The sequence below is a fragment of the Phyllostomus hastatus genome, unplaced genomic scaffold, assembly GCF_019186645.2.
Source record: "Phyllostomus hastatus isolate PE091 unplaced genomic scaffold, TTU_PhHast_1.1 phas_contig_113, whole genome shotgun sequence".
Classification (NCBI taxonomy): Eukaryota; Metazoa; Chordata; class Mammalia; order Chiroptera; family Phyllostomidae; genus Phyllostomus; species Phyllostomus hastatus.
Window position 1 is genome coordinate 10,171,714 of NW_025333530.1, and position 24,424 is coordinate 10,196,137.

General features: G+C 44.9%; 1 protein-coding gene across 3 annotated transcripts in view; it reads left to right on the forward strand.

The window, feature by feature from the left end:
- The window catches only part of ZBTB16 (zinc finger and BTB domain containing 16), a 189,948-nt gene that overhangs the window by 111,462 nt on the left and 54,062 nt on the right, over window positions 1-24,424 (forward strand). For all 3 annotated transcript variants that reach the window (XM_045836960.1, XM_045836968.1, XM_045836975.1), the window contains exon 4: window positions 16,833-16,919. In XM_045836960.1, the coding sequence (XP_045692916.1) occupies window positions 16,833-16,919 (87 nt within the window). The remainder of the gene's footprint in view (window positions 1-16,832; window positions 16,920-24,424) is intronic.

Sequence of the window (24,424 nt, forward strand, 5' to 3'; positions counted from 1 at the left end):
ATATTTCTGTTTTGAAAAGTGTGGAGACTTAAGCCTTCTGAATTTTGAGCCTGAAAATGCCAGTGCTGTAGTTGTAACGTAACACCTCAATTACAGTGTAGGGGGTAAGAAAGAACGACTCTGAAACCTGCAAGGTTCTTTAGATCCACGGCCTGAACCACAATTAAGGTTTCAGAAACACCAAAGGCAAGCCAATGAGTGTCATTTTTAACCAGTTTGAACATTTTACTACTTCCTAACATCAGAAGCACCCAGGCTGCAGAGCCTGCTTCTTGCCCTCAATAAAGTGATTAAGCTGAATGGGTGTGGGGAGTATTATTGGGCTGAGAAGGGCTAAAAATAGAAGTGCTCTGTTTTCAGAAAGCCACAGCAGGCCTGGAGAGACTGACAGCCTCAAGGTGCCACTGAGGAAGGGAAGGGAAGGTGGCAGTCCCCTGGGTCTGAGATGGGGTGGTTGGTGGATGCGACGGCAAGCCAGGTGACTGGACTCTTTCACCACTGTCATCAAGAACAGGGTATCGGTGGGAGCTGTGGATTGCTTGTTCTGCTTTGGTCTGAAGAGACCTTCAGCCTGTGTGTGCATGTGTGTGTGTGTGTGTGCACTCGCACGTGTGTGTGTGTATGTGTATGAATGAACATAAAGTAACTGACAATGCAAGAGCCTAGGATGGACACCTCAGCCTAAAGTTTAAATATTTCAGCCCCAAACTAACTGGATTTACTTGCTGTGCTCGGGGAGCAGGAGTCCAATTTGGGCAGTGAGTAAAGGCAAGTTATAGGGGGCACATACAGAGAGAGGTGGGAAAGGGAAGAGACCCTCAGAGCCAAGAGTTAGCTACTGCTCTGTAAATCCTTGATTAACTAGGATATTCAAGGAGAGTGGGATAAAGGGACTTTTTGGTTAACCAAAGGTGATCCAAGAACCTTGTCTATTTCATTTTTTTGTAGTTTGCTGCTGTCCATCTATGTGAAAGTCCAATTTTTCTACTTTAGGTGAATATAATTGGTTGTTTTTTATGATAGAATATCTTACTTGCTTAGAAGTCAAAAGGAGAATGCTCAGAAAATGAGTCAATCACAGAAGGATATTCTTTTGTTTCCATTTTTTAAATTTTGTTGTTCAAGTACAGTTGTCTGCCTTTCCCCCCATCTCTTCCCCCCACCCCAGCCATTCCCAACTCCCTCCCCTGATTCCACCCCTCCTTATACAGTGATACATGTCAATTACTTCTTGATAAAATTGGGAAAAATATATTCCAAAGCAAAATATTATAAATTCTTTTTTGTGCATACATGCACACACACAGACCAACTTAACAACAAAACCCCAATTAAGAACAGAAATTGGGATATATTTTTCCCAATTTTATTGAGAAATAATGGACATACATCACTGTATAAGTTTAAGGTATACAGCATGATATTTTGATTTACATATGTTGTGAAATGATTATCACAATAGCTTCAGCTAACATCCATCATTTCATATAAGTATGATATAAAGAAAGAACAAAACAAAAACATTTTTCTCCTTGTGATGAGAACTCTTAAGATCTACTCTCTTAACAGCTTCCTTATATTCCATATAAGAATGTTAACTGTAGTTATTATGTGGTACATGACATCCCATAGTACTTATTTGTTATATAACTGGAAATTTTTACCTTTTGACTGACTTTCTCCAATTCTCCCTTTCCTCATCCTTCACATTTGGTAACCACAAGTGTGTTACGTTTTTCTGTGAGTTTATTTGTTTTTTAGATTCCACATATAGCATTTGTCTTTCTCTCTCTGACTTATTAACACTTAGTATAATGCCTTCAAGTTCCATCAGTGTTGTTGAGAATGATAGGATTTTTTTTATTTTTATGGGCTAATAGTATTCCAATGTGTGTGTATGTATGTATGTGTACACCACAGCCTCTCTATATACTCATTCACTGATAGACACTTAGGCTGTTTCTGTTTCTTGGCTATAGTAAATAATGCTGCAGTGAACATGGGAGTGAAGATATCTTTTTAAGCTAGTGTTTTTGTTTCATTTGGATATATTGCCACAAGTGGGACTGCTAGATCATATGGTAATTCTATTTTTGATTTTTTGAGGAGCCTCCATATTGTTTTCCACAGGGACTGCACCAATTTACTTCCAAACCAGTCGTGCACAAGGGGCTTCCCTTTTCTCCACATCCATGCCTCTTATCTTTTTAATGGTGGCCATTCTAACAGGCATGAGGTGCTATCTCACTGTGGTTTTAATTTGCATTTCCCTAATGACTATTGATGCTGAGCATCTTTTCATGTACCTGTTCACCTTTACGTATCTTCTGTGGAAAAATATCTATTTAGGTCCTTTGCCCATTTAAATTTTTTTTTTTGCATGAGTTGTATGAGTTTTTATGTATTTTGATATTAATACCTATCAGATATATGGTTTGCAAATATTTTTTATTCTCTAGGTTGCTTTTCACTTTGTTGATGGTTTCCTTTGCTATCTATGCATTAGCTTTTTAGTTTGATATCTTCCCACTTGTTTGTTTATGTTCTTTTTTGGTTGTGCTTTAGGTGTAGGATCTAAAAATTATTTCCAAGGCCCATGTCAAGGAGTTTTATTCCTGTTTTCTTTCAGGAGTTTCATGGTTTCAGGTTTTCCATTTGTCTTGATCCATTTTGAGTTAATTTTTCTGAATGGTGTAAGATAGGGATCTAGTTCCATTCTTTCACATGTGAGTATCCAGTGATCTCAGCACCGTTTATTGAAGAGACATTGAGTATTCTTAGCTGCCTTGTCAAACCCTAGTAGACCATATATGCTTGGGTTTATTTCTGGGCTCTTAGTGCTGTTGCATTGATCTACTTGTCTGTTTTTGGAGTGGAATGCTTCCTGTTTTGTTCTTTCTCAGGATTTCTTTGGCTGTTCAGGGTCTTTTGTGGCCCATATAAATTTTAGGAGGTTTTTTTTCTACTTCTGTAAAAATTGCCATTGGACCTTGATAGGGATTGCACTGAATCTATATATATATAGCTTTTGGTATTACTGACATTTTAACAATATTAAGTCTTCTAATCCATTTATCTGTGTCTTCATTTATCTTTTCATTTATCTGTGTCTTCAATTTCTTTTGTTAATGCCTTACAGTTCTTAGAGGAGAGACTTTCATCTCCTTTGTGAAACTTATTCCTTAGTATTTTATTTCTTTATGCTATTGTAAATGGGATTGACTTTTTTCTTTTTCAGAAAATTCATTTTCAGTGTATAGAAACACTACTGATTTTGTATGTTAATTTCATATCAACTTTACTTTTCATATTTACTTTTACTCTTCAACTTTTCGTATGCAACTTTACTGAATTTATTGATTAGATCTAACAGTTTTTAATTTTTGGTTGTGTCTTTAGGATTTCCTATGTATAGAATCATGTGATCTGCAAATAAAGAAAATTTTACTTCTTTCTTTCTATTTCTGATACCCTTTATTTATTTTTCTCTCCTAATTGCTTTAGCTAGGACTCCCAGTACTATGTCTAATAGGAATGATTGAAGAGGCTGCCCTTGTCTTGTTCTGGATCTTTCAAGGAAAGCCTTCAATCATTCACTGTTGAGTATGATATAAACTTGGCTTGTCATATATAGCCTTTATTATGTTATGTTCTTTCTATGCCTAATTTGTTAAGAGTTTTCATCGTGAGTGGATGTTGAATTTTGTCAAATGCTTTTTCTGTCTCTATTAAGATGATTGTATGATTTTTTCTTTATTCTGTTAATGTGATATATCACATTAATTGATTTGCATATGTTGGATCATTCTTGCATCCCAGGAATAAATCCCATTTGATGATGGTGAGTGATCCTTTTAATGTATGATTGAATTCAGTTAGTATTTTATTGAGAACTTTTGCATCTACTGTATATTCATCAGGGTTATTGGCCAGTAGTTTTCTTTTCTAGTAGTATCCTCTTCTGGTTTTGGTATCAGAACAGTGGCCTCGTAAAATGGGTTTGGGAATGTTTCTTCCTCTTCATATTTCTGAAGTTTGAGAAGGATTGGTGTTAATTTTTCCTTAAATGTTTGGTAAAATTTACCCATGAAACCATCTTGTCCAGGACTTCTCTTCATTGGGAGATTTTTGATTATTGAAACAATCTCCTTATCAGTAATTGGTTTATTCAGATTTTCTATTTTTTTCCTGAATCAGTCTTAGTAAGTTGTATGTTTCTAAGGATTTTTAAAAATTTTTTCCTAGTTAGTCCAGTCTGTGGGCATTTTGTTATTTATAGCATGCTCTCACAGTTATTTGTATTCCTGTGGTATCAGTTGTCACATCTCCTCTTTCATTCTTGCTGATTGTGTTTTCCAAGAAGCAGCTCTAGTTTGGTTAATCTGTTCTATTCTATATTTAATTTATTTCTGCTCTAATATTTACTATTGCTTTTTTTCCGCCAACTTTGGGCTTGATTTGGGCTCTTTTTCTAGTTTCTTACAGCACTGAGTTAGGTTGTTTAATTGGGGTCTTTCTTGCTTCATAATGTAGGCATTCATTGCTATGATTTTTTTCTCTTAAAACTGCTTTTGCTGCATCCCATAACTTCTAGAACGTTGCATTTCCATTTTTGTTTGTTTCAAGAAACTTTTTTATTTCTCTTTAATCTCTTCTTTGATTCATTGGTTGTCCATAAGAGTATTATTTAATTTCCATGTGTTTGTGGATTTGCCCATTTTTCTCTTGTGATTGATTTCTAGTTTCACACCATCATGGTCAGGGAAGATATTGGTATGATTTCAGTCTTCTTGAATTTTCTAAGACCTGTTTTGTGGCCTAACATGTGGTCTATCTTAGAAAATACTCTGTCAGCGCTTAAGAAGAATGTGTATTCTGTTCTTGTTGGATTGAGTATTCTGTATATGTCTGTTAGTTTCGCTCAATCTGTAGTGTTGTTCAAATCTGCTATTTCCTTATTGCTTCTCTATCTGGATAATCTATCCATTGTTGAGAGTGATGAAGTCAGTTTTGAAGATCAGTTGTGCCCTTTTTTTTCCTGTAAAGTCCTACACGTCTTCATGTTCTGGAACTCATTCCTCTTCATAATAGCTTTAGGTGGTAGGAAGGGGCTAGAAAAATGATGGCCAATTTACAGGTGGCTAAAGGGAGGCCACGTAAATCAGGATCTAGAATACACCAAAGTGCACAGCAGAGCCAGATCTAGCCCCTTGTGTTGTTGGCTTCCAGTCCAGACTCTCTGATACACAGTGGTATCACATTCCTAGGCTGATGGGTGTGTGTTGTTTTTAATTGTGGAGTGCCCAGAGAAGAGTGTATGAACTGAGGAGTGGCCTCAGAGCTTGTGAATGATCTCCCTTACTCTAAGGAGTGAGCTGGGGTATAGAAAACAGCAGAGGACTCGGGCACACTGCCTTTGGGACCTTTTTCTACATCTCTTAATGCGAAGTTCTTATACTTTAACCTTTTATGTAATTAAAGGCCCTTGTAGTTAGGTGGGCTTTCCATGCTCTCACCCCATTTGACTTAGTTTCTTTATTGTTGACACTTACTAGCTCTGAGACCTTGGACAAGTGAACTAAGCTTTTCAAACATCAATTTTTACACCTATAAAATGAGAATAACCTTAGAATTAATGGGGGAATTAAATGGCATATAGCATGTAAAGTAGTGCAGTTCTCATTTCATAATAAAATTATTAATATTGTTATTATTATTACCATACAGCAGCAGCATTATTGTTCTTCATTGAAGGGCAGCCATTGCAGTACCCATAGCACCCTGGGGAGGGAGGAGAGGAGTTAGGGTGCAGTTGCCAAGTGCCAGTTACTGTTGTTAGGCACCTTCATGTGCTTCACCTCATTTAAACCTCCTAACAACCTTGTGGCCTCATTTCTGAGTGAGCAATGCTTCCTGGAATTGTTCAACTTCAAAGTTCCACTTGTAGGATAGGATAAATATGTCATTACATCTTTAGTGGTGAGGAAACTGAGTCACAGCAAGGTTAGACTGCTAATGCTATTGATGTACTGATGTATTGATGTATTGATAGCTGCTGGGTACCTGAGCTGAAATCTCAGATCTGTTGACATCACAGCCAGGGATAGGCTTCACCATGAGGCTCATCTGCTGACTGAACCCTGCCTAGTCCCAGCAGCCTGGCCTGGACATCTGGGAGGGCTGTGGTGTGGCTTCCTGGTGGAGCTATCAGAAGAAGATGAGCTCCTGTCTGCAGGGGTTGCACTGCTCACGGCCAGAGGAATAGTCAACAGACTATGCAGAGCCTGGCTCACAGCTTCTTGGGGAGTGCAGTGGTTATCACACATGTGACAGCATTTGAAACCCTCCAAAATGTTTTGTTTCTTGTCACTTGTTCAAATGTGATATGAAAGTAGGAGATCACTTTGGACATTTTATAAATGTCTAACCACTATGCTGTACACCTGAAACTAACATAAAATTATATTGAGTTAATTGAAAAATAAAATTTAAAAAAAGAAATAAGATTACCTATGGTAATTTAACAAAGCACACACACAAATGCATAGTTGGAAGTGAATTGGAGTGAGATGCTAGGAGTAGGGAGAGAACAGAGGGAATGAGGGGGTTGCAACTATAGGGATCGCAAAGAGATCCCAGTGTTTCGAGAAGACTTGGTGTACTTTCCAGTCAGTGAACAACGAGGAAGAAGTTTCCTGCTAGGAGAGAGGGGAGGACCAGAATGTAAATAGGGCTGAGGGAGGCTGGCCTCCCTTCTCTCTGAAAATACCTCAAGTGAAAATTTAATTGGCAAGAGTGTTGAGGGATATTAGGGGACCAGGTAGTGGCCAACATTAGCTTGAAATTTGTGAGCAGGCAGGGTTTTGATTCTCACCACTGTCCCCTCCACCCCGCCCCCCACACCACAACCCACCCCGGGATCAGCCTGGTGTTGCTTTTCTCCACTGTTGAGACGGTATTCATGAATCCTGTCCTGGGGAGGTGTGTGTGGGTCCCCCACACCAGATTTCAGGTGAAGGCTTGTGACAAGACTCTGAAGGTGCTTCAGGAGAAATGTGTAGGGTAATTGAGGTTGAGAGGAGGAGGCCAAAGGCTCAGTTAGCAGAGCTTGGAGGCTGCTACATGCTGACAGAAACCCCTCTTTCCATTCTGAGCTCTCACCTGAGAATCCTCAAGTGGGGACCAGGGAGGAAGACGATTGTTTGTGTCCAGGGGTTGAGGGGACATCCCAGTAAATCATGGCAGAAATCCCCACTGGGGTTTTTCTGCCCTTTTAATCTAGACCCCTTCTCACAAATGCCAAGGCTTCAGCGCCACCTCTTTTAGACGAAACAAAGCTGTGAAAACCTGAAAGCTTCAGTGTTCCTTGGAACTTAGGGGTCAGCCTCTGCCTCAGCCTCATTGGCTCAGCTTGACTCTGCTTGGCTAATGATTCTCCCAGCATCTGGACTCGGTCCCACTTTGCCTGCCTCGTGGAGTAAGGTGTTCCCCCTGAGAAGGAATCCCCTGGCGGACCCAGGGACCCAGCTCCAGTTTGGTCTGGCCAGCATTTTTCTATCACCAAGAATTATACGCCTTTGAGCTCACTGTACAGCCACATTTAGTTGCTTTTATCAACTGCTTCCAGCTGCTTCTCACACAACACCATTCAGCTTTTCTTCTTTAGACTGGTCCTGATTTAATAGTTGTCCTTTATAGATGGAGAGAGGAAGTGACTCACCCAAGGCCACACAGCCCAGGCAGGGATAGTCGGGGTGCTGAGAGCATTTCTCTGTGGTGCTTCGGGAATGCTCGGGCGCCTCTGGGCAGGAGGACCCTTCTTGAGCCAGTTATCTACCTGCCTCCTCTACTGGTGGCCCCTTCTGTCATCTCAAACAGCTGAGTGCCACGTGTACAAGAGCCCTGGAGAATGCAGTCTCACCTCTCTAGGCCACTTACTCATTGCAGCTGGGCCTTCCCCCAGGAACTGTGGGGCAGGAATATTGTGGGCTGGAGTTTGGAAGGCTCAGGCCAGAGGGTGGCCTCCTAGAGCTTACTAACTTGATGAAGTGAGATTATTTCATCATCATAACTATTTGGGCACCTAGAATGTGCCAAGAACTTCATATAGGTTCTTATTTAAACTGTCTTGTAACAATTAATCACCCCATTTTAAGAAGGGAAGTGAGGCTACAAAGTTGATGCCAGGGCCATCCCACTAGTGGGGGAAGAACCCCAAAGCCGCTGTGGGACCTCACTTCGGGCAATCTCCACGTTGGCCCAGCGTATCTGGAAGGCAGTCTAGTCCATCCCAGCAGGAGCTGACATCCCCTTTGTAAGAGAGGTTTTTGTGCCATTGCATGGATTTGCACCACACCTGGACTGGCCAGTCATGGAAGAGGCTGGGGAAGATACTGGTTAAAGGCAGTGGTGAGGGGAGCCTCCGAGAGTCAGCACTCTTAGACCTGGGGAGATTTGTATGTTGCTGTTGCTGTCACTGCAACAGATTTACCATCCTCCTTGCATTTTATTTAAATAGGTTTGTATTCATCTCTGGAGGAGAATGGTAATGCCACCATCAAAACTTGGCCCTGAGGTTTGGGAGCTGCCTGGAAAGGTGTCATTTCTTTGATCTTCTCCCAGGGCAGAGGGATTGATTGGCCCTGTTTTCACTCGCGCGTTGTTGGTTTGCATGCAGGTTTCTTGGAGGTGCACAGTCATTAGTGGCCCCTGCCTTTTTTTATCTTCCATTCCCTACAGAAAATCTGCTGAAGACGTGTCCACAATGGATGCCTTTCCTTTCTTCTTTTTCTCTTTGTGTCTTGGCTGGGGTTGTAAGAACATTTTAAATATTATGTTTATGACATGCATGTCTGTGTGAATCTCAGACCTTGGCATATGGGGAGGAAGTAATGGTATTGATGATCTTAATGACAACTAGCACTTCATTGAGCAGTTATTCTATGCTAGGCATGATGTTAAGGACTTTACATATGCTATTGATATTAATCATTATTCAACCCTGTGAAGTAGCTACTGTGTGCTCAATTTTACAAGTGAAGAACCAGGCCCAGAGAAGATAGTTAGCTTGCCCAGGGTGGTAGCTAGAATTGGTGGAACCAGGACTTGAACTCAGGTGTGTCTGACTGAAGGATTCTCAGCTTCTTGTGTGCAGCTGTGTAGTGAGTGTATGTTTATACTGGCCAGGGGCTGTGTTTAAGCCTGTTGGTTACTGCTGGTGCTAGAAATGGTAACAAAGGAACTTTCCAAGGCTCTCTCGGCTTAGAACTGAGTTGCTGGAATAAGGGATGAGGTGGACCTCTGTTTTTTCTGTGGGACATAAGAACAGGACCACTGGGTCCCAGTGAACACTAAGGGGACCGGGCAGCATGGAACCTTCTGATAGAATGAGGTTTATTAGGTGGGATCAGAAATGTTTTCTCACACTCAAGATGCCTCAGCACTGCTTTTTCATCCATTCCAAGGTCTAACTCTTCTACAGAATGGACATTTCGCCAAATGGAAGGTGTCCAGCCACTTACCAGGTCACTGATGGGAAAATGACTCCGGAGATCTGAAACCCTGCTGCCTGCAGGCCCCACCTACTCCTCTATCTCTGTTGCCTGGCCTGGGAGACTATCCTGGCAGCTTCCTCACCCTCCCTTTGGTTTAGGCCCTGCATCATTAGTTCATTCACCCTCCGGTGCTGGAGTGAGGCCAGGCCCCAGGACCTCTCTCCCACCTCGTTGTTATGTAGAGCTACCCTCAAACCATATCCTGGGCCAATTGATAGGGCTGGTTGTTCTCCATTCAGTCCACATCTGCCTACCTGCTTTCCTTCTCCTCTCTCCTCTGAATGTGTGTACCTTACAGAGATTCTGGTCCCGTATCAGTTTTTGTTTTGTTGATAAAGGAAAAGAGAGTGTTGGAGAGAGCACGCCTCCCAGTTCCTCTCGGGGAGCACACATCTCCTTGAGTGAAAGAACACGCAGTGCTGGCCTTTGGAATTGGCAGCCAGTGTACTGTTCTCTGTCTGATAAGAGGTACTGTAAATAAAACTGTACACTATGGTCCGTTGTAAAATGCCCCGAGTCTGCACTCATTGTTCTGACAGCTTATGCTTTTTTTGGGTCTGCTGTTTTGGTACAGTCTGTACTTCCTTATGTAAGCAGGCATGCATATCTCATCAGAACATTCAAGATGTTTATTTTAAAATCTCAAGGAATTAAAAGAAAAAGGACATATTACTCAACATTAGATGCTGGCAAATGTTAGGTGTTTATGTTGTGGTTTCTTTCCCTCCCTTTCATATTAGCATGGGGGTGGGATTGTGGAGAGGGAGGGATTTTGAATTGTTTTCTTCTCTCATTGGCTTCTGCCTCATTTACTTTACAGAGACACCAGCCCACATCTGATTGCATTCAGTGTCTTCACCCTTCCTAGATGCTTGGGACCCCCAGCCCATTTCCTAATAGGGAAGGCAAGTAGGAAGGAAGACTCTGTAGTTGGCCCAGAAGGAGAGACCGGGCAGAGGTGGTGAGGGGAGGGCAGCTGCTGGGAGCCCGACACGCCTCTGCTTCTGCTGGATTTCAGTTGTGTTGTCGTTGGAATGTTGACCGTTGAAAGAAAGCCCTTCGGCTTTGAAAGTGCTTTCCTGGCATGCCCCTTTTTTGATTCCTAAAAGTCAGGGTGATCCTTAGCCTGGAGTGAAAGCAGCTTCTACACAAGGAGTCCTTAGGCCAGTTCCAGCCTCCATGTGGGCTGAGGCAACTGCTACCTTTCTTTTCACCGAACCTCAGCCTGCTTCGAACCTTCCTCCTTCTTCTAGCCCCTGTCTACTTCCTGGAAGCATCAGGAAGTCAGGAGGAAGAGGAGAAGTAGAGGTCTGGGAAATTCAGAATGGTCAGGCAGCTCCTGAGACATCCTTGAGCCCTTACCCTCAGGCTCCCTGAGAGACTGGCCCCCTGAGAGGGCAAGGATGTCTGTCTGTCTGTCTCTTTAACGCTGACTTTAGATAAACTTAGTGCCTGGGCTGGGAGTGGGGTCAATCAGTAGACCTCTGCCAGCCAGTGGAGGGTCCACTCTGACTGCTGGAGGGCTCCTTGGACAGGTGGTCCCTGAGTGCGCTAGAGGGAGGGGTTACGCCTTTGCTGCGGGGTGTTGGTCCTGGGCAGCTGGGTGGGAGCAGAGGGCTGATGAGAGGGAGACCTTGCTCCAGAGGAGGCAGACAGCCCACTTCCTACCCTTTCCTTTCTTTTCCCCACAACTGCCTAGGTTCCAGCAGAGACCAGTGTGAAAAAGGGGCAATAGAGAACCCAGTAGAGAGAGTAGAATAAGGACTCTGCCACCTGCTAGGGGACAGTTTGGCAGTGCCCTGAATGGCCCCTTCCCCTTCCCAGGTCAGTCCCTCGACTAGGAACCTGGAGGAGGGTTCCTTTGGTTATCACACATTGAGTGAACACCCGCTGCACACTGAGTAGGGAGCAGGGTACTGAGAATGGAGTGGAGAACAAGACAGATGCCAGCCCTGATCTCACAGAACTTATGGTTGCTGGGGAAGATGGAACAGAGCCCAGCAGCACAGGATTGCAGAACAGGGCTCCTGGGGCTCGTCTGGGAGGATTTAAAGGCCGGGTGCTGAATAGCTGCCCATACTGACAGGTTGGTCCTATGACAGATACTCCTGCTCCCTCAGCGAGACAATCACTCACCTTTAAAAATCAGAGGGACAAGGTGTATGTGTGAGATTATAGTGAAGTATGTCTTTACAAATGTGGGACTTATTTTTCACTCAAGATAAATGACTCCCAAATAACTGTACATTGAATTTCAGTAAAATCAAGCATACTCTGCACAAAGGAGTTCTTTAAAGGAATCGTGACCCTGAGCCTGACTGGTGATGATGTACCTGCCCCCCAGACATGGGGCCAAGCACTTCAGCCACCTTGTCACCGCTCTCTGGGGGCCTTACCCCTGCTGTTCCCATTTCCCAGAGGAAGTGACAGGCTCGTTGAAATTAGGTGACTTGCTGAGGGTCACAACTGGTGATCAGCTTGGCTGAGATTTGAACTCTGATCTGTTTGACCTGAATCTTGAGCTCTTAAGCACATTTTACTGCTTCTCAAGGTGGAAATAACATCAGCGATCTCCTGTATCTGCAGAGCGCTTGGTGACTAACAAAACGTTTTATGTTTGTTAGTGTTGTTATGTCCTCCCATCCTTACAACAGCCTTGGGTGAGGCAGACCCACCCAGCTGTCCCATCTCACAGACTGGACACAGGTTCGTCGGAGTGTGATGACGTGTGATGTCTGCAGCAGCATGTGGCTGAGCCGGGCCGGGTCCCAGCTCTCCGTGCCCTGGGTCTTGCTTTGTTTCCTTTAGTTCACTAAGGTCTGTAATTGTCAGGGAGAAGAGCAAGGGTCTAGCCCACTCCATCTTGTGGTTCTCCCTCTTTGCTCTTTAATTTCTCTCCTCACAACCCATCCCCTTACTTGACCCCATCTCTCGCTCTCCCCAGCTGACTCTCATTCCCACCTGCCTCAGGCTTCCTGTGCCGGGGGGTGGGGGCGCGGATTTGGGCCCTGCCACTTAGTGGTGTTGCTTCTTTGCTCCTCAGCTCTGCAGTTCTCTACTCTCCACTCCCCTGTCAGCTCCTCAGTGAGGCTTCCTGGCCACTCATAAAATAGCACTCTCGATCTCCTTTCACTTACTCTATTTCTTTTTTTATCACTATCACCACCTATTTTGTGTTTCTTTTACTTTCTAAAATGTGCCTTCCTCTCTGGAATGTAAGCTCTTTGAGGGCAAGGATCTGTCTCTTTTGTTCATTTGCTGTAACTCCCCCTTGGCATATACTTGATGGACAGCCCAAACACATCTCCTGTTTATGGGAAGGAGGTGGTGAGGCGTGGTCATCCCTGCGCTGTGTCCAGAGTTCTTCCCACTCCAGGATGAGCCCTAGGGAAATACTGTGGGCGTAAATGTTGCTGATGTCTTCACTTGTACCAGCTGGTTTACTGGCGTGAGCTCTTCCCTCCCCCCTTCCCCCTCCTTTGCAGGGATGCTTTATAAATGTATCAGTGGCTAGGTGATGTCACCGTAATGCATTTTGGGAACAGCCATGTGGTTTATGCATACTCGAGTTGCTTTGAATGCAAACCTGACATCATAGTGAAGGCAGCAGTGAACAACATATGCACAGTAAACAGGCAGAGACTGTCTTATTGATTAACAGATGAGGCCTCTGTTATCGATCAAAGCTCGGCGAAGAAATTTATCACTTTTAATTTCAGGGCTGCCAAATATTTCTGCCTCTGAGCCAGCTATTATAGAGACAATTTAAAGGCACATGCCTCCTTGAGAAAGGGTGGTTTCTGCCCCTTTCTGCTGGCTTTTGTGTCCTGGAACTGCCTGTCTTTGTGGTCAGGCTCAACCTGCGGGGGATTTGACCTGGGGTGGGGGTGTCCTGGGCTTCATGAATGGCAGCTGATGCCCATGGTACCCGTGTGTGATGAAGGTTCTGACCGAGTGACTGAGGACAGGGTACTCTCACACACCCAGCTCAAGGTTGTGACTTCAGCAGGGCGAACATAGAGGGCGGAGGACTTTGAGGACAACACGATGTGGTCAGGCTGGGCTCAGCCAGCAACCTTGCCTAGATAGTGTGTGTGAACCTGTTTTATCTTCCTGTGAACTTGTCTGGTGGCACGCATCCGGCCCTTTATTTCCTGCCTGCCCTGCTTCCTTTCTCTCTGCACCTCGGTCATTAAAGCAGACACTGAGACAGCCACATCTATGGCTGTTCTCTAAGAACTCTTCCTGCCACATCCCCTTGAGGCTGAGCTACTGAGGCCTCCTCACCCTAGGGCTCAGCTCGATAGTGGGGTATCCGCACTGAGTCCCAGGGCACTCTCCCCTCTCAGTCCCCACTTCCGTCCTCGGGCCTCCCTTCTTTTTGCTTTGGAGAGCCGTGAGAACTGATAGAACCAAAGAAAGAAATACAATGAAAATAAGATCCCTTACAGATCTGCAGAAAGTCACTGCTGGCTAATGATCTGGGACTGGGGAGTTTCTCTTTGTGAAGGGCTGGGCCTCACCTGCCTCGATCTTCCCACCGTGGCCCTGTCTGCTGTTTGAGGCTCATGCTGCATTTCCAGCAGAAATGGATGAAAAGTGGTTCAGGCTGCCACCTGTATGCCACAGTGTGACTGCTTGGGCATGGAGTTCCTTGGCTTTCTTCAAAGCTCTATAAACTCCTTTTAGGTCCTTGGCTGCAGGGAGGCCCTGCAACTTAAGGGAAGCCCAGAGGGATTGAGCTGTTTTTTTTTTCCCCTGCCTCCTGGCAGAATTCAGCTCTAGCCACCTAAAACAAATGACAATATTTGCTTTCAAAACACTTAAGGAAAAGTGATTTCATATCTTTCCTGGGGCATTTTATTACTCATTCATTCAGTCCGTCCACTAATATTTAGAGCACACCTGCTTTTCACAGGAACATAGACAAGGCCAGTGCCCTCATGGGACCTGACATTCTAGATCTCCTCTGGGATCCTCATACCCGTCACTGGCAAGAACTGCTTCTTGGTGTTTAATTTAAGTCTATAATGGTTGAACTTTTATTCTGAGTTCTAGTCCTTAAGAGTGTTGTGCTGTTACACCAAGGCAGAGGCTTTAAACTTTTAAAAAGTAGTGGAACCATTTTTTGAAATAGAATTTTACCCAAAACCTTGCGGTATACAAGGGGTAAATTGGATTTTCACTTTTTTTATTTGAGAGAAAGAAGCCTGGAGCTTACCTTCTTATCCAGGAAACATCTTTGCAGCTGGAACCCTACGCAGGCCGCAGGTACAGGACTGGAGAGCCAAGGCTCTGTTGTCAGGCCGCCGGTCTTCGAGTCCAACTCTGCTGTTAGCCACCTGCAACACTGGGCAAGCTACTTGCCTGTGTGAGCTTCAGTTTTTTCATATACTAAATGGGGGCAGTAATAGTTTGTACTTTAAAATATTTTTAGAATCAAATAAAATGATGTATCCTAAATACTTAGCATCCTGCAGTATATGATAAAGCCCCAGGAAATCTGAGCTACTTTGAAAAGAGCACTAGACTGTTTTCCACTACAATATGTGTTAAGAAGGAATTCTGCCTCTTGTGAACTCTGATACAAAACTAAAATGCAGGCACACTTAAAGAAGTGCTAAGACATGTTGAAAGGAATAAAATGCAGATTGGGAAGGGCAGTGAGAGGCTGGAGTGCTTGGTGCATGCATACTACAGTTTTGAAAATAGAATGGGACTGGAATAGACTGAGGAATGAGACCAGGCATTACTCAAGCCCAAAGACTCAGGGAGGGTCAGGTGGCACTCACAGAGGGCCAGTGAGGACAACTCCCTATGGAGCTGGACTGCTCACTGGACTAGGTTGTGGGAGGCCTTGAAGCTAAGTAGAGGAATTTAGAATCCGTGCAAACTGTGAGCCATTGTATCGTCTTGAGCAAGGAGGTGTGAGGAATCAAGTGGCCTTCAAGGCACCTGCCTCTGTTGGTTGGATCAGAGGGCTGCTGGTGGTGTGACAACCATGCTTTAGTCTTCCAGTGTGGCAGACATGACTCCACAAGAGTCTGGATAGGGACAGTGGTTGACGACATGCAGTGGAACAGAGCCATCTAGAAGACATTTTGAAAGCAAACCTCCAAAGCTTACAACAGGTGCTCCCTGGATGAGATAACATATTAGAGCCTTGGAGACTATTAGGAAGCGGTAAAAAGTCCTGTTTATCTTGACATTGTGACATTGTTGCTTTGAGCCTTGTAAATAATGGTTCTAAAAAAGTTTATTAAATTGAATTGCCCTGAATGGATTTAGCTTATTCCCCAAAAATGTACAGTAATAGGTTCCCGCTGGGAGCCAGGCAGATGCAGCTGTGCACGTGATGACATTCTCTTCACACTGCCCCCTCTGGAGCTTACTGTGGGTCCGGAGGTAGAGACAGGTCCACAGGCATTTATAAGAGAGCATGGCGCTGCTATGACCAGGAACATATACGGTGCTATGGAAGCAAAAAAAGGGCCCCTTCCCCCAGGCAGTGGGACAAGGGTAAGGAAGCTGATGCATAAATGGTGAATAGAAGCTGGCTGTACTGTGGGCCAGGGAGAGGGGCAAGAGTGTCAGAGACAGAGGAAGTACGGGGCGATGTGCAGAGACCTTGTGGTGAGGAAGGACATGGCTCCTCTAGGGAACCAGAGCAGCTCAGTAGGGCTGGAGACTCGGGAGCAAGGGTGAGGAAGGAGAGACAAAGCAGGAAAGAGAAGCACACCAAGGAGCACTCTGTGAGTCATGTGAGGAGTGTGACTTGACCCTGAAGACACTATGGAGCCGCTCAGGTTTCTTCAATGGTCAGCAGCAGGAGGGGCTGGGGTAAACTGTGGGTTTCGTTTTAGACACAGAGTCAGAGGTGTATCTAAGCAGCAGTATGTCAGTCATTTCTATTCTCCCATAAAGCATAATCTAGTCAACAGAGCATGTTTCCCTTCATTGTATCATCCCTCACTTGGAGCCAGCCCGCCAAAGTCCCCTTCTTACTGGGCCATCTCATCTGGGGTCCATATATGCTTGTTTCAGTTACTCTCATTTCATTTCCTCTTCTCGGCAGGGGCATTTGGAGTTCATTTGGATGGATAGACACATCTTAGAAGAGGGTCTGGGCTGGCTTCTGGGGCTGTGGATTCCCCCCACTCCCTTCATAGGAGTTTGTCCCCCTTCCTTGGTGTCCATCTGCACAATTTTGGCCCAGGACTCCACCTCCTAATGGAATATCACTCTTGGGAATAAGTAACCACCTCCCCTTTCTTTCAGCGGGTGCCAAAGCCTTTGTCTGTGACCAGTGCGGTGCCCAGTTTTCGAAGGAGGACGCCCTGGAGACGCACAGGCAGACCCACACTGGTGAGTGGACTTTGATTCGCATTCTCTCGGTCCTCCACAGTGTGACAGCATGTGGATAGGGGGAATCTCGGTAGCACCCCCTTTCAACAAAATGATGTCCAGTTGTTTCCTGGAGGCTGTGAGTGGGGATGGCTGTGCCAGGTTCAGCTACTCTTGCGTGTGGGGCTCGCTAGGGCAGGTGTAACTTTGCCCCATAAGCAGAGCAGCCCTGGATTAGGCCAAGGTCTCTCTCTGTCTCTAATAGGCCACTGAGGTTCTGTCTTTGCAGAGACCTCTCTTACTCTTGTCAAGACCTTAGATAGTCCGTACCATTGTCTGAGCATCCACTGCCCTCTGAAGGGTCAGGAAGCTCCTGTATCCCACATGACTAACTCTGAAACGCTTGTGGGCTGGTCCCCCCTCTACGAGGGTAGTCATTGTTTAAAAGCAAGCACGCTATATGCAGGATGCCTTTGAACAGTATTCACAACGACAGGATCACTTTGTTCCAAGCCTTGATTTCACAGCATTGACACTGGCCCATCATTGTGATCAGCATCCTCATCGTCACAGGTGCCCCTCACCCTTACCCGCTGCTCGCAATGTGCCAGGCACTGTTCCCAGGGCTTCCCTGGTGGCATTTGGTCCACCTTTCCACAAACTCTGTCAGGTTGGAGGCTACTCCCAGGTCATAGATGAGGAAACTGAGGCTCAGAGGAGGGAAGGTGACTTGCCTGAGTGAATGGTGGGAATGGGAGTGGTGCGGTTTAGCCTGCCTGGTTTAATCCTGGCTCTGCCACTTACTGTTTGCAGGACCATGGATAAGTTACTTAAACACTCCTAATTTGGGTTTCCTCATCTGTTAGAAAAGTTGTGTAATAATAGTACCTACCTCATAGCATAGAGCATTGTAGGGATTAAATAAGATATTTTATTTAAAATGTTTTGCAGAGTGTTTGGCTCACAGTAAGCATTCACTGCACAGTAGTAGATATATTTAACTTAATAAATATTTATTGAGTTACTACAGTGTTCCCAGCACTATTGGACCATTTAAAGTGTAGTAACATATGAGACAGACAGCATTTCTCATGGAACTGTGATTCTGATAGGGAGAGGGTATAGGAAAATACATGCGTAATATAATGCCAGGCTATAATAAGTGCTAGTAAGAATAAATAAAGCAGGATAAGGGGTAGAGAATGATAGGGAGAAAAGTGATATTTTAGATCAAGTGGTCAGTGAAGGCCTCTCTTAGAAGATGATATCTTAGAGTCCTAAAGTGAGGGAGGAAGCCATAAAAAATTTCCAAATATTTGCAAATCATACATCTGCTAAGAGACAGGTAGTTATAAAATACGAAGAAGTCTTACAACTAGATGTTTCTCCAAAAATAGACAAATAGTCAGTGAGCACCTGGAGTGATCCTTGACACCATGAGCCAACAGGAAATACAAACCAAAATCACAGTGAGGTACTACTTCACGCCCATGGGGATGTGGCTATAATAAAAATCCTGACAGTGAGAAGTGTTGGCGAGGATGTGAAAAATCGGAACCCCCACACACTGCTGATGGAAATGTTAAATGTTTCACCCACTTTGGAAAAAAGTCTGGCAGTTCCTCCAAAAGTTAAACAGAGTTACCATATGACAGAGCAATGCCTCTCCTAGGTATGTACCCAAGAGAAATGAAAACATACATATACACAAAAATATGCACATGCATTTTTATAGCAGCATTATTCATAATAGCCAAAAGCTTGGTAGAGATAACCCAGTGTCTACCCACTGAGAAATGAGTGAACAAAAGGTAGTTTCTCCATAAAAAAGGAATGAAGTACTGATACGTTCTACAACATAAATGAACCTTAAAAAACATTATACTCTGTGAAAGAGGCAAGACCCAGTCATACATGGTGTATGATTTCATTTATATGAAGTAACCAGAATAGGCAAATCCATAATGACAGAAAGTAGTCCTGGATGGTGTGGCTCAGTGGATTGAGCTCTGGCCTGTGAACCAAAGGGTCATTGGTTTGATTCCCAGTCAGGAAACATGCCTGGATTGTGGGCCAGGTCCCCAGTAGGGGGCATGCGAGAGGCAACCACACATTGATGATGTTTCTCCCCCTTTCTTTCTCTCTCCCTGTCTCTCTCTCTAAAAATAAATAAATAAAATCTTTTAAGAAAAAGACAGAAAGTAAGTAGTAAGTACCAGGGGTTGGGGGAATTGGGGGCAGATTGGGGTGGTGGCTAATACATATGGGCATTCTTTTTAGAGTGATGAAAACGTTCTAAAGTTAGTTGTGGTGATGGCTATACAACTCTGAGTGTATTAGAAACTATTCGACTGTAGACAGTCACTCTTAACATGAGTTTGAACTGTGCTGGTCCACTTACATGCAGATTTTTTTCCAGTCAATACCTGCACTGATCTACAGTTGGGGGTTTGCATGCAGGTATGGACAGCTGACTGTGTGCATTGGTCTGTGCCACTGTACACAGGGACTTGAGGGTACACGGATTTTGGTATCCATGGGAGGTCATGGAACAAATTCCCCATGGACACTGAGGGACAACTAAGTTTTTGGAGAGTCAAAAGTTATAATGGATTTTCAACTACATGGGAGGTTGGCCCCCTAATCCCCACATTGGTGAAAATTTTACTTTGAAAGTGTGAATTGTTTATTGTATGGTACATGAATTCTATCTCAGTAAAGCTGCATACACACATGTACACCACACATATGTGCACAAACATTTATAGAGACGGGGGAAAGCTGTCCATCCAGGGTTTTGAATGGGAGAATGATGTGGCTTGATTTATGTGTTTCAAAGATCACTCTGGCTCTTATGTTGATAATTGAGCACAGGAGTGTTTCAGTTATCAATTGCTGTGCAACACTTGATTAAAGAGGCATTGTCTCATTATCTCAGGCAGTTCTGTGGGTTGACTGTGCTCAGCTGGGCAGTTTCACTTGGGGTCTCTCATGGGGCTGCGGTCAGGTAGTGTCATCTGTGGACTGGACTGAGCTGGATGTCCAGGATGGCTTCCTTGCTCCCCGTCAGACTCTTGGGGCTTCTCCTTGTGCCCCCCACTGCAGCAGAGCAGCCTGGACTTCTCCCATGACAGCGCAGGGCTCCAAGAGTTAGGAAGTAGAAACTGCCAGCCCTCTTAAAAGCTGGGCTGGGAACATACAGCATCACCCCACCATATCTGATTGATCAAAGCCGGCAGAGGTGAGCCCCAGATTCTGGGGTGCATGACTGGACTGCACTTCTCAAAAGAAATGACAAACATATATGGAAAGAGGAATTGATGGCAGTCATCTTCGGAGTCAAGTGACTAAGCTCCCATAAGGGCTGCAGTGGAAGAAGCAAGACCAGTCAGCTGCTGCCATTATAATTATTGTCACCAGTATTTCCTTGTTCTGCCACCTCACAAAATATGCCTCTCCTGAGTGGAAGACACACCTCCTAAAACTGGTCTCATGGACTTTGCAGTGGTGCTGCCCTGGCCTGGGACAGGGAGGAGCGAGCTTCCTGGGTGAGCTGTTACTCCTGTATGCACCTGCCCGGATCTGTTACAGAGAAAGTGATTTGCTGGATAATTTTGCTCAGGATTCCAGAGCTGGGTATCTTAGAAGCCAGGGAAGACCCAGGTCTCCCAAGGCCCCAGCCAGTTTCTTATTGCTAGACTATATGTAACCAAGAATCTCACTCTGAGAATTCCAATCTGGGGGCTGAGGAGACTGAGCTGTGGGCCAGCTTTGCCAAGAAGCTTAATTCTATTTATCCAGATTCAATTTGCAGCAGCAGGGTGCAAACTGCCCGCTCAGCCAGGGCTGGGAGAAGAGGCAGAGTCCCTGCCGGGTGAGCTGAGAGGGATGCTGTTCACGAGTGGACCCCACACACTCACTGAGTGCCTTCTGTGTGCCTGGAACTCTTTAGTGATACGGTTGTGATTGACCAAGACACACTCCTTGCCCTTTTTCACCGAAACAGCTTTCTTGAGATATAATTCACATGTCACACAGTTCATCTGTTTAAAGTGTACAGTTCAGTGATTTTAGTACTCTGTGATTTTAATAGGACTCTATTAAGTGTTAAAGGTCTGGAAAATAATATAAAGTTTGCCATTGTAACCATTTTTAAGTGTACAGTTCGGTGGTGTAAATAACTTACCACCTGTGTTGAGAATTTGGGTATTGATTCAGCTTTGAAAGTCAGAATGTGTCCTAGGACCAATGACTTTCTAGGGTTTTTTAAGTCAGTGAGAACTTGAAAGTGGTCAGCACTTTCCAGAAAAGGGTATTTGTTTCAAATGTGATTGGAAAGACCCTGGAGTTTGAGTTAGAAGCCTGGGAGAGGAGCTCTAACTTCGCTATCCAGTAGGTGAATATCCTTCACTTGTTACTCATCCTTGCTGCCCTTCAAGTCTCCTCACCTGCAGAAGACATCGAGTGCTGATCCCTGCTAGAGCACAGGAGAGGCCCAGCCCATTCAGCCTTACTTTTGCTTTATCTCCAAGGTTGAGTACATGGAGCTCTTGAAAGGGGAAAATGGAAAAAATGGATCCAAATAAAGGATGAGAGACCAAGGTGGATACTTTGAGAAAAGCTTCCTCCCTGCCTGGGTGTGAGCTACAGGCAAGCTCCCCCAGCAGCGAGGAACACCTCCCAGTGCAGGCAGGCCGAGCTCTACCGGGAGAGATGCAGCAGCACCCTCATCCTCAGTGTGGGGTCAGCGACAAGGTGGCTCTTCCCAACACGTGGCAGAGCTCATTTGTCACTTACAGTGCCACTTCCAATGCAGCCCAGGTAGAGCCTCAGCATTCTCTAGTAATCACTGGATGAGCACAACTTGAAATCTAGTTGTCATCCCTGTTCTAAAAGAGGAACTGCATGATGAAGGGAGAGGCCTGATTATATGGAGTGCTGCAATAACACTGAAGTGATTGGACTGGGAGAAGCCAGTGGACTGCTAGTATTGTTCGAGAGTCAACAGGAGAACAGGGAGAGAGAAGTAGAAAGGAAGAGGAGTGGTGACGTGGGGACAGTGAAGTAATACGAATGCCACCTTATATTTCTGATACCTAAGTTTATAAAACATTTTCCTGTATTATACCCACTTAAGAGATGAGAACATCAAGGTCTAGAGGCCACCAACTAGGAAGCAGAGAGCTAGAACTTGGCTCACCTCCAACTTCAGTGCTCTTTGCACGACTCCCCAGATGCCTACACTTTGATTTACTGTTTAAAGAGAGCATGTCAGAGACCATTTAGCTTGTGGTCCTGACATGGGGGTAGCTCTTGTGGATGCACATGACCCATTTAATTAAGAATCCTCAACACCCTGCTGCCCATGTCCCTGGTAAAGGATACAATTTTCCTGAAACAGACTGGGTTTGGGAGTTGCATGCCCAAGGCCGCCACATGGGGGATTCACAAAGCTAATGTAGCATTGTATCAGATGGCTGATACTGAGGTCATACAGGTATTCTTGACCCTGGAAAGTGTCTTTGGTAGAAGGTATTTCCAGTTCCATTTCAGCACAAAGACTATCATCTTCACATATGATCCTTTTGATCCCACTTAGCCTGGATTTGTATCATGGAGTGTGTGACCCCACCTTATCCCCCATCTCCAAGATCTTGGTGGGCTCAAGCTGGTGCTCCAAGAGGCCACAGTTATGGTTGGGCTGGGCTCAGGCTTTGTTGTCACACTTCAGTGTTCTGTTTTTGTACAGCGAAGACATTGAGATAAACAGAGATCACTTTACACCTTTTATATTATGACAAATACATATTGCAAAACACTGCTCCTTCCAAAGTGTTTGGGTTGCAGAGCAGTGAGGAATTAACAGCTACACAGCTCCCCAAGATGCTTGTACTTCATTCACACATCAAAATTTTTTTCCACTTTCCAGTAAAATAAAAAGTGAGAAAACATACACACACACATGTACACACGCACGCACCCCCAGCGTACCACATGGGTTCTATATCAGGAAGGTCTTAAATTAGTAAGTAGTCCTTTAAATCTTAAATTAGTAAGTAGTTCTTTAAGTCCAGATAAACTGATAAATACCATTAATGGCTTAATTTATACTCTGGGCTTGAAATTTGACACATGGACACTATCTTGGCTCAGGAAACACAAGTGGTTTTGTGCCAGAGGTTTTAATGACCGATCAGTAATATAAATTGCTGCATCACTGAACAGAAATAGCTTCACCGTGTCATTTGATCTGGAAACTTCTCTGTCCAGGCAGCAGTTAATAAATTTAAAAATAATTACCCTCTTTATTCAAAGTCAAACTAATTAGGAGTCGTTTTTACAAATCATAATGTTGTCTAGGCTACTGTACGTCCCCATTTGGGACTTGAACAGACCTCGGCGCAGCAGACGGGACTGGGTGGCATGGATTAGAGGGCAGGGGAGACCCCGTGGCTGCTAGCTGAATTCGAGGGGGTTGGGTCAGTCTTCACCATGCCCTGTGGGGGAGGGAGTAGGGCTCAGTGAGGAGGCCTTGGAGTGACCTATAGGAACCTTCAACTCCTTCAACCCATTTGTGGGGGACTCAGAGCAGCCAGCCTCCTGTGATCCAAACGAGGGGAGATGGGCCAGTGCTGGTGTTCATGGGCCAGGCCAGAGCCCAAGGAGAAGGAAAGACACGTGTGCACATGGCTCCTTGGGGAGGATGCGCCTGCCCCGGGGACAGCGGAGTGGGTAGGATGATCTCTAGAGGACTTTGCTCACTAGGCAAGTCTGGGCCCTAATAGGGTGGATCATGTTTGTCTTGCTGGCTTCAGGGAAGAGGGGCCCATGGAGCCTGAAGTCAGAGTGTGATGTTCAGGGGTTTTAGTGCATGGTGGCAACCCACAACTTGGGATGTGGTGACAGACCATCTATAGATTCATATGCAAGCTCCACTGCATTCAAGTTGTATGATCTTGGGCAGGTTGCTTAACTTCTCTAAGCCTTGCTTTCCTCCTTCATTGTGTGGGCAATGAGGCATCTATCCTATAAAGGGTATTATGAGGGTTTTATTTAATCATTCATGTGAAGCACTCAATGTAGACCTCGTGTAGTTAAAACGCAGTAAATGGTGGTGGTGGTTATTATCACTGCATCCTCATGATCTTCATCAGCAGCCTTGCGGGGACACTCCTTCCCCACCACCGGGTAGGTGAGCGGAGAAAGGCCAGGTTGGTGGTGATGGTGATGGAGGAGGAGGAACAGTGGTGGTGTACAGCAAGGTGGAGATGGGATCTCCTAGGATCCCTGCTTTGTCCTCTGACTTATGGGCCATTTCCTGTGGGCTACAGAACTAGCAGCCACTGGAGTCCTCTAAGTGCAGCTCGGAGAGGTGAGGGCAGAATGAAGTTTTTCTGCAAACTACCTCACAGAGCAGATTCTTAAAGACTCTGGGGCCTGGAATGCCCAGGGGGGCTACCCCCTACCAATACCCAAACAGAGGACATATAAACCTAGACCGGACAAGCTGCAGAGCTGGGATCAGC